Below are 11203 nucleotides of genomic sequence, written 5' to 3'. Positions count from 1 at the left end.
ACAGGTAGGGCAACAGGCCGCAGTCGCAGCTGAGATCACGGAATAGAGCCGGAACGCAGCGCAACAGACAGACAGAGGAGGGTATTTTCGGGAATAGGCGTTTTTGGTTGGTCAATCCTCAGCAGCGAAAAGAGGGGTAATCTGAAGGTTAGCTGAGCTGAGGAAAAAGAATGGATAACCGGCAGGGGAGGGGAGAGATCCCCTCCTACAAAAATGTTGTTGCAGGAGAGACCAGTGGCAGCAAAATTCAGAGTAGTATGAAGGAAAACAACGCTCCGGTGATGGGAAACCTATGGCAAATGAGGTTGGGTGGGAAATGTCTACCAAGGGCACAAAAAAAACCTAGGTATGTCATACCCAGCAACAAACTAGAGGAATACAATAGCTACATGAAAGACCACGCACTGATATGCAAATTTATAGGGTATTGGCCAACTCAGAAAGAGTTAAACAGGTGGATCTACCAAAGATGGAAACCAAACGGACATGTAGATCTGAAACTGGGGGCAAAAGGGTTTTTTACAGCTATCTTTGCGAATCTGGCAGACAAAGAGAGGGTTTTTGAGGAGGGACCGTATTTCATGAACAATGCGGGTCTGTGTATGAAATACTGGGAAGAAAGATACAACCCTGAAAACGAGAAAATACTGGAGGCTCCAATTTGGGTTCGATTGTTCGGACTACCAGTGGAATTTTGGGATCCTGAAATACTTGAGGGGATTGGAAATTCGATTGGGCACTTTGTCAAAATAGCAGAAGCAACAAAGAGAGGCAAGTATACCTCATACGCTCGGCTGTGTGTATACATGAACATAGCAAAACCACTTCCAGAATACATTGAGCTCGAATATCATGATGAAGTCTGGCAGTAGCCAATAGACTATGAACATATTCCGTTCAGGTGCCGAAAATGCCATGAATATGGCCATCTTTACAGACAATGCCCGTGGAATAAGGAGGAGAGTTTTGGCAAAAGTCAAGAGAAACAGAAAGGGGAAACAGGAAAACAGGAAGAGACTGAAAATGAATTCCAACAGGTCATAAGAAAGAAGAAACAAGGAAAGGAAGGTTCAAGAACCCAGACACAAGAAAAGATCCATGATACAGCAGGTCAAAACAAATTCCAAATCCTCCAACAGCAAAATGAGGATTATGATGAGGACCTGGAAGAAGAAGAAGATCCTGGAAATATACCAATGGAGATAGTCAAGGAGGCGAAAGAAAAAGAAATAGAAATGGGAAAAGGAGGTGAAGAAGAGGCTATGGGAAAGTTAGATCAATCAGCAACTCCAACCCAGATGGAAACGGAAAGCCAGAAGGAAACAGAGGTTGAGGAAGAAAAAATTATGAAAAAATTAATTCAGGAATGGAAAAATCTGGATGATAGATTCATACCAAAGAGTCAGAAACAACTATACAAAGAAGCATTCCAAAAATACAAGAAAAAAAAAGGGGAGGGCCTGGATAAACAGCTAATCATAGAAGGAGATCAGGAGAATAACCAGGCGGGAGTGGGTGGCTCTGGCAAAAACAGCAGGAAAAGAGGACGGAAAACGCTAAGTGAAGCTATCCAAACTGTTGGAGAAACGCTGATTAACTCAGGCAAGGTGATACCTCTATCAGAGGTATTCTTTCCCCCCCTCAAAAGTTTTAAATGATTATCATCAGCTGGAATATTAGAGGTCTGAACAGTAAAGGAAAACAGAGGTATATGAAGGAAAAATTGAAAAAGGAGAAACCGAGTATCATGATTCTTCAGGAAACGAAAATTACTGGGATGCAATTGGAGGAAATAATCAATAAAAGTAAGTTACAGTACGAGGTTATGGGGCAAGATGCGATTGGGACGGCATGTGGAATCGCAATTTTGTGGAACCCTAATGAAATAATCCTTGAAAGCTGGACTAGTATGAATAGAATACTTACAGGTATAGGCAGAATAGTAGGAACGAAAGAAAGAGTAATTATCTCAGGGGTTTATGGTCCTCACACTCCGAGAGAAAAGGAAAATTTTATCAAAAACTTGCAAGCTATCCGAAGAATCTATCCAGAGCCAGCATGGATTATAGGAGGCGATTTTAACCTAATCCGGTCCCTAGGGGAGAAAAAGGGAGGGATAAGAAAATCAGATCAATACATGGATAGTTTCAATGATGTAATAGACGAGTTAAGACTTGTAGATATACACACTATCAATGGAATCTACACCTGGAATAACAGAAGAGGGGGCAAGAATCAGATAGCATCGAGACTTGACCGCTTCCTGGTTTCAGAAAGCATTATGAATAAGGATGTTTTTGTTGAAGAAAAGATCATGCCTTCTCTTGGTTCGGACCATTGGCCCATCAGATTGGAGGTGGATATTAAACGGAATCTTGGAAGGAGACCTTTTAGATTTGAAACCTTTTGGTTAAGGGATCCGGAATTTATAAAGAAAATGGAAGAATGGTGGACGCAAAGTACAGTGAAGGGTAAAGGAAAAATGCATACCTTCCAATTGAAACTTAAAGAGCTAAAAGGAAAAATCAGAAAATGGAACAAGGAAGAATTTGGTAATATTATGGAGGAAAAACAAAAACTTGAAGGAGAGATGGAGGCTCTTCAACAAAAAATTATAGTAGAAGGAAGGACAGCGGAGAGCATTAAGGAAGAAGGGATAATTCTTGGGAAATTAGAGGAAAGGAGGAAACAAGAAGAAATCCTCTAGAGGCAGAAGTCAAGAATAAAATGGCTAAGGGAAGGTGAAAGAAACACGAGATTTTTCCATCAGTCTATGGTTCAGCATAGACAAAGAAATAGGATATTGTCCATCAGAGACCAAAATGGTGAAAGAATAGTGGAACAGGAAGGAATAGAGCAAGTGCTGGTAGACTACCACAAAGATATTTTAGCGGAACCCTTAGTGGATAGAACAGAAGCAATAACAGAAATATGCTCAGCCATTCCACGACTAGTTACAGAGGACCAAAATAACGCTTTGATGCGAGCAGTCAATATAGAAGAGTTAGATGAAATTGTAAAATCCATGAAAAAGGGCATAGCTCCAGGTCCTGATGGTTTCACGATCGAATTCTACCAAGCGGGATGGCATTTCCTGAGAGAAGAAATTCTGGATCTGATAGAAGAATCTCGGATGAACCAAAAGGTATGGCCTGCAATTAACTCTACCTTTTATGCTTTGATTCCTAAGAACGAAAATTTGGAAGATGCTAAGGGTTTCAGACCCATTGCATTATGCAATGTAATTTACAAGATAATAACAACTTTAATAGCCAAAAGATTGAAGCCCATGCTGGACAAGTTAATTTCCACTGAACAAACTGGTTTCGTTGAAGGAAGACAAATCCTTGATGGGCTGGTAGTGACCCAGGAGGTTATCCATTCTCTAAAAATGAAAAAACAGAAGGGTATGATGATTAAATTAGATCTGTCGAAGGCATATGATAGATTGAGCTGGAAATACTTGGAAGAAGTCCTAGAAAGTTTTGGTTTTTGTAAGAGATGGATCAACTGGATTCACAGTCTAATCTCAACTCCGAATTTTTCGATCCTTGTAAATGGCTCCCCATCAAAAACCTTCAATGCTTCTAGAGGCATTAGACAGGGTGACCCGCTATCTCCATTTCTGTTCATACTGGTTGCAGAGGGCCTGGGTAGATACATTAAGAAAGAAAGAGCAGCGAATAACATTAAGGGATTGAGACTTTGGGGTAATAATCTGCCAATAACTCATCAACAATTCGTTGACGATATCATGTTATTCGGGGAGCCAACGGTAAAAGAAATAAGGCAGTTGAAGAGGATCTTAGACTTATTTGCAGAAGCCTCGGGTCTAGAAATTAACAAAGATAAGTCCTGTGTTTTTATATTTAATACTATGGAACAAATCAGAATCCATCTCACAAGATTGCTGGGCTTCAAACAAGGAGAGCTACCTACGAAATATCTGGGGAATTTACTAGACTTTACTTCCAAAAAGTTGAAAAATTGGCAAGGAGTGTTGGATAAATTAAAAAATAAAATGACGAATTGGGCCTTCAGAACTTTGAACATAGTAGGAAGGGTAGTGCTGGCAAAATCGGTTTTACAAGCCATTCCTATCTATCCACTATCAATAATGGCAGCCCCATCAGGAGTTTGTGCAAAAATTAGGGAGATCATGAGAAAATTTATTTAGGGAGGGACAACCCAACGTAAAAAATGGGCCTTAGTTTCTTGGAATCACTTAACAGAAAGAAAGGAAAAAGGAGGTCTGGGCTTGCGGGACCCAGAAAAGCTGAACAGAGTGTTAGGTGCAAAGCTCTGGTGGCGATGGTTAAGAGGGGGCAATGACTTTTGGAAAGCTATATGGACACACAAATACAACATGCCGAATACAACTGAGGACATTCTGAGATTGAAAGAAACTCCGAAGGGGTCAACAATTTGGGATTTAGCTCGGCAGAATAGAGATATAGTTGAAAGACATGCGTTCTGGGAAATACGAGGAGGTGAGGAAGCCAACTTCTGGGAGGAGAGATGGCAGCAAAAGGAAAGGATGAACAGAATACAGAATGTTCAACAGTTGCAGGACAAAATAGGGAGAAATCGAAAATGTGTTAAAGACTATTGGAAGGCAGATGAATTAGATGGAATTTGGAGGAAATGGATAGATCCAAAAGAATGGGACAATGAGCTAAATCGAGAGCAGCAAGAAGCTTTCATGAAAGAGGTGAACTCCAGGAAGATAAAAGCTAGAACAGGAAAAGACATTCTGAGATGGGGAAACTCTGCGAAAGGATCCTTCACAGTCAAAGAGGCATACTACTTAACTGACTCCCAGGTTATAAATGAGGAGAATCAAGAATGGATGATAATCTGGAAAAGCAACTGGTGGCCGAAAGTATCCCTGTTCACATGGCTTGCAGCCAAAAATAAGATCCTAACATGGGACAGAATTCAAAAAAAAGGTTTTAGTGGTCCTTCTAGATGTTGTCTTTGTAAAAAGGATGAGGAAACGCGAGATCACCTCCTTATTAATTGTATGTTTACCAGAAAATTATGGTTGGACACAAGAAAGATATTCTGTAAAACCGAGCTAGTTCCCGGGGATATTAAGGCAATAATCTTTCAATGGCACAAGGAGAAATACCAGTGTAGAGTGGTTCGCAGAGCTTGGGACCTTATTGCGGGATTTGTGTTATGGATGATATGGAAGGAAAGGAACCGGCGGATTTTCCAGGACAAAGTGAAGAAGCCGGAAATTGTATGGAGAAGAGCGATTAATCTCATGAGAGAAACAATCCTATCGGAGAAATGGGAGGCGGAAGATTGGAAGACTGATCCAATAGAGGGAGTAATCCTAAACAATTTAAGTTTAAATTATGAAATGGTTTATCAGAAGCAGGAAAAAAGGCATGGAGAGCGAACTCAGAGTTCAGACAAATTCAGTTATCCCAGGGAAAATTTTATCAAATTGAACTTCGATGGTGCATCAAAGGGGAATCCGGGTAATGCCGGATTCGGAGGAATTTTCCGCGATTACCAGAAGAAGGTTAGATGGATTTATGCTGAATGGGGCGGGGAGATGACGAATAACGAGGCCGAACTCTGGGCGATTCATCAGGGGTTAAGGATCGCAATCAGAAATGGCTATACAAACGTGGAAATTGTAGGCGATTCGCAGATGGCGATTGAGATCATGAAAAAACTAAATAACGGAAGAGACTGGGAACAAATTACCAGCAGTTGGAGAACTGCCGGAATTGTCCAGGAGATAGCGGAACTGCTAAAACGATTGGATTACAAAATACTCTACCACGTCAGAAGAAATGGGAATCGTGCGGCTGATTACCTGGCGAACTGGGGCTGCAATGGTCAGGGTAGCTTGGTGGACAGCCAATGGACAGCGATGCAAAACAACAGAGATTGGGCGGACCTGGCAAACATAATAAATGATGACCATGATCAAGCCACGAACGAGAATTCTGGGGGTAATCAATTGGATTGATGACTGGGATGGGAGGTCCCAGATAATAAATGCAGGTAAGTATAGTCAGAGGAGTGGTATGATGAAAATGCAGTGGACATCACCCCGGCGGCCCGTGCGAATGGTATTACCGGATCAGCACTACCGCACAATAATTAAGCAGTGCGATCGGAGAGGGTGGTCGAACGGCTTGTCAGAGCCTCAGATCAGGATAAGAAATCTAAGTAGGATGGATAGGAAAGGTAATAGCAGGGACAATAAATGGCGATGGTATAGTGCCAATATAGAAACTCACCCCGAAATCGGAAAGAGAATAAGTATTCAGAGTGTAAAGGTAAGACAGCAATTCAGCCTGTTTGAAACCCAGCGAGACGAGATTAGAACAACGCAGAGTTTGCGATACATGAGAGCTTCTATATCGTTGTGGTATATTCCTTGTGACAGAATTAGAGCCGACATGGAAACCAGAATGAAATCCAGGGTGACGGAAGAGCAGAAGCTAGCTGATGAAAGAAACAGAGATAGAAAGGGTAAAATGATTGCAAAAGAGGACGGGCTGGCAGAGATCTTTGAGGTTGCCGACGACTCGGAAGACGAAGAACCTAGTCAGGAAAGGAACAGAGACTATACAGCAAAAGGCAAAGGCATAGGAGGCTCGATGAACGCTCAGATGGCGGAGGATCAGCCAACATTACCAGTTGAACGGGTCAGGCGGTATGGCAGAGGAACGGGTAACAGAGGAACGGGTGGCAGAGGAATGGGTGGCAGAGGAACGGGTAACAGGAAGGTCGCGGGCGGCAGGAGAGGCCGGGGTCAGAGCAGAAGCGAAGGGGGCAGAGAAGAAAAGACGGAGCAGGAAGCGGGGCCAGCAAAAAAAGCCAGAAGGTCGATAGAGAAAAGGATTCGCCAGGCTGAGAGAGCCTACCAGCATAACACTAACCCAAAAGTCAGGCGAATCATACAGAATTTGGAGGAGGAAGCTCTGCAGGGCCAATCCGACTCCGAAATGGAGGATTGGGAATTCCTGCTGCATGATCCCGGAAATACCAGAGGAAGGATGTCTTTGTTTAAACAATCTCTCCATATTTACTGGGTTATGAAACGGGTATTAGCGAAGGCTCTTGAACAAGTTGCTACTGAAATGGTGGAAATAGCTCAGGGAAGCCCGGAATTGAGAAGGGAACTGAGATTCATACACATTTCCTTAGAGAAGCAGGAAAAGAAGTTGGATGAATTACAACAGATGCTGAAGGGAGAACAACGGGGCGCAGATGGAGAAGCTAACCAGCAACCTGGAGCCGAAGGCGATTGAGGAAAGATATGTATAATCCTGAGAATGAATCTACATAGTTTAGTTAATTGCAGTTTTTTGAATGCTTTAGATAAAGAAAAATGTTATCTGCAAACTAGTAGAATCAGGAACTCTCAGGATTGTATAGTTTATCTTGCTGAGATATTTAGACTTTGGACTTTTTACTTTTGGTCTGCCATAAAAAACTTGAGATGGCAAAATACTCGGTTTCCCCAAGAGGGCGAGTTATTATTTTTTGATAATATGTACTGCTCTGATTTTATATAAGTAATAGAAAGAGAACCACCCCAGCTTACAAAAAAAAAAATAAAAAAATTTAAACACTTAAAATATATAATAAATTAAATATTTTGACATATATTGAGGATTGATATCTCTTAATATTTTTCTTCATATCTCTTAATATTTTTCCAACTATTTCATATATATGTATAATACTTAATAGTTATTTTAAATTATTATAATTAATTAAAAAAATATAATATAATTATAATTCATGATTTTTTTTCATATAATCTTTTTTTCCACTTTGATACATCTTTTATTGTCTTAACAATATAATTCCATTGGATAAAACCACAAACATTTGAAATTTTCGGTTTTGGAATTTATTTTCATAAATAAAAAAATTAAATTATTAAGATTTAGATATTAAAAAGTTCTGAACTCTTTTATTATTAAAATTTATATTTATATTTATGAACAACATTGAATAGTAACAAATACGAACACCCTTTTCCTTCCTACTAGACGAGAGTGAAGAGTTCTTTTCTAATGCGATATATCTCGTATTAACAAAATAAATAAGCCCCGAGTCAGAACTGGTTTAGTCACCATGGTAATGTTATGGCCTCGTCTGTGAGCCTTTTTATGCACCAAAAGTCTTCAAGTAGCAGAAGTTAACCCACTTAAGTCTTGGAAAGTTAATTCCAACCATCGTATTCGCTAAATTGATAGCAACCATATTGGTTAAGTAGATTTTTTTTTTTTTTTTTTTGCAGGTTGCGGATTTTGTTTGCTGGTTGGAGGACAAAAATTTTGAGCAGAAGTACAAGTTTTTTATTTCACAACACACATTGGATAATTAAAGTTAAATGAGTATTTAATACAGAGTTGGTAAAATGTATGGCTAAACATTTTTTTGCAACTCTTACTTACACTCCGCAATATCTGTAAATTCACAAAATCATTTATTTTGTACAAGTGTTCATACTATGTCTTAATACTTTGACTTTGTCATAAATCATTGTGTTGAAATGTATGTTTTAAATATACATGTGAGGAAGTCTTTAGTTCAGTGGAGCAGATGTAAGTCTGAGAGGTGAGGAGAAAAAAAATCGTGGAGCAAATTTTTGGTGGGCGCTTGAAGATAATTTGTTACGGAGTTTTACAGAGAGTTACTCCGCAACCCCTGGTGAAGAATAAATTGCAATAAAAATTTTGTTTTACTTGGTAAAGGAACTACAACCTCCATTCTATTAAGTGAATGTATTTTCATATTCTTTAAAGTATAATCTAAAGTATGGTTTCTTACAATATGGTTTTAAAATTTCACGTCGCAACCACTCTGTTTTATTTTGTTCCACTGTGCGTTAAATTCTTGGGTTTTTAAAACTCCATTTGAGTTGCGATTTGCTTGGACTCCTCTCCCCTGCCCCATTAATTTATCTTATGAGGTATCAGAGAAAATTTATCCTCTCCTCTACTCCGATATCAAGGAGAAAAAGATGGAGAAGAAAATTTTTGGTGGCATGAAAATAGTTTGTTACAAAGTTTTATAGAGAGTTACTCCGAAGTTTGTTACGAAGTTTTACAGAGTTACTCCGGAACCCCTAGTGAAGCGTAAATGGCAGTATGAATTTTGTTTTACTTTGTGAAGGAGTTGCAGCCTCCATTCTATTATGTGAATGTATTTTCATATGTTTTGACATATAATCTAAAGTATAGTTTGTTGCAATATGCTTTTAAAATTTCACATATAGTTTTTACTGCAACCATTGTGTTTTACTTTCTTCCACTTTGCATTAAATTCTTGTGTTTTTAAAGCTCCGTTTGAGTTGGGATTTGTTAGCAGCAATTGAAGTGTGGAGGAAAATACTCCTCTCCTCTACCCCATTAATTTCTCTCAAGTGGTACTAGAGCAGGTGAAACTCTATTAGTGTAAAAACAAGTGTTTTTACAGACAGTTAAAAAAATTGTTTTGAACGCAAATTTTTAGAGTGTATTTACTAGTAGTGAGAAAGTTTTCTTTTATAGTCAGAAATGGCAGCAACAAGGACATGCTTGACTAATCCTCAGATACCTCAATTTAATGGGAAAATTTATGATTATTGGACTATTACAATGAAGGCTTTGTTTTCCTCCCAAGATATTTGGGATTTGGTGGAGAATGGGTTTCAAGAATAAACAGAGGCAACATCATACATTGCCTTGTCACAAGAAGAAAAGGATTTGTTGAGGGACAAAAGGAAGAAGGATTCAAAATCCCTCTTCTACATTTTTCGATTAATTCATGAAAGTATCTTCCCAAGGATTGCAGTAGCAACAAAGTCCAAGAAACTATGAGATAACCCTCCAAACATCCTACCAAGGCATGGCAAAAGTGAAGATAGAAAAACTACAAATGTTGAGGAAAGACTTTGAGACAATTTTTGTGGAAGAGTCTGAGAATGTAGACTCATGTTTTACACATGTAATTGAACTAGTTAATCAATCAGGTCTCATGGTGAGACACTTGAGGAAAGGAGAATAGTTGAGAAAGTTTTGAGAAGTCTGCCAGCAAGGTTTGATGCCATTGTTGTGGCCATAGAAGAGACATAGGATATCTCACAATTTTCAATGGATGAGCTTCATGCATCACTGGTTTCTCATGAACACAGACTGAACAGACCAAAAAACTCCTCGTTGGAGCATGCCTTCAAAACAAGTTTCATTTGGTCAAGGTAGAGGCAGAGGATGATAAAATGCTAGAGGAAGAGGAAGAAGCCCACACAGAGGCGAAAGAGGTAGCCCTTCAAAATAAAGTGGAAGGGGAAACAATCAAAATCCAAGTAAAGGCCCAAGCCAAAATCAAGCAGAAGGTAAGAGGTATGATAAATCTGAAGTTCAATGTCATTGTTGTGAGAAGTATGGTCATTATGCAAATGAATGTAGAAAGAAGCAACATGACATAAGTAACAAATCAATTGCAAATTTCACAAAAGAAATTTAGAACCAAGATAACATGCTTTTAGCTTGTAATGTAGCACAAGAAAAAGAAAGTGATGTATGGTTCCTAAATTCAGTGTACAACAACCACATGACAGTGAACATTGAAATGTTTTCTAATTTAGATGAAAGTGTGAAATCTGAAGTGACATTAGGGACCGATAGAAAATATTTTGTCGTGGGAAAAGGAAGAACCAATATTCTAACAAAGAAGGGGGAGAAGAAGTATATTTCAGATGTTTATTTTGTCCTTGGTTTAAAGCATAACCTCATAAGCATTGGACAACTCATGCAAAAGGGCTACAATGTCTTTTTCAAAATGATGACTGCACAATTTTGGATAAGCTTCCAATTAGATAGTTGATTGAAAAAGTTCAAATGATAGGAAATAGAATGTTTCCCCTAAAGATAAAATCAGATTTGAAGGAAGAAGGTGCACAAGCACAACTATCAATGAACTCACAAGAAGATGAAAGAAAAGTTGCAACTGTCACACAAGTAAACTTTCAGGCAGAAGTCAAAGATGAAAATTGGTTATGGCATTTGAGATTTGGTCATCTCAACTTTGGAGGTTTGAATTTGTTGAATAGGAAAGGCATGGTGAAGGGGTTGCCGCTCATAGAAAAACCACACAACGTATGTGAAGGATGCATCTTAGGAAAACAAGATAGAGAGACATTTCCAACAGGAAATTCAATAAGGGAAAAGGAACATTT

General features: G+C 39.0%; 1 protein-coding gene across 1 annotated transcript; it reads left to right on the top strand.

Moving 5' to 3' along the window:
- Positions 1 to 389: 389 nt before the first annotated feature.
- On the top strand, positions 390 to 2707 carry LOC149161508 (uncharacterized). Its single transcript, XM_089434902.1, has 3 exons — positions 390 to 775; positions 902 to 1625; positions 1760 to 2707. Exons 1-3 carry the CDS (start codon positions 390 to 392, stop codon positions 2705 to 2707), a joined length of 2058 nt encoding a protein of 685 aa, XP_089291028.1.
- The last annotated feature ends 8496 nt before the right edge of the window (positions 2708 to 11203 follow it).

Source organism: Pinus tabuliformis, chromosome 5_2 (assembly GCF_031772625.1).
Source record: "Pinus tabuliformis cultivar Carrire ecotype Pingquan chromosome 5_2, CPIR1, whole genome shotgun sequence".
NCBI lineage: Eukaryota > Viridiplantae > Streptophyta > Pinopsida > Pinales > Pinaceae > Pinus > Pinus tabuliformis.
This window is presented reverse-complemented; position numbering and strand designations above follow the sequence as displayed.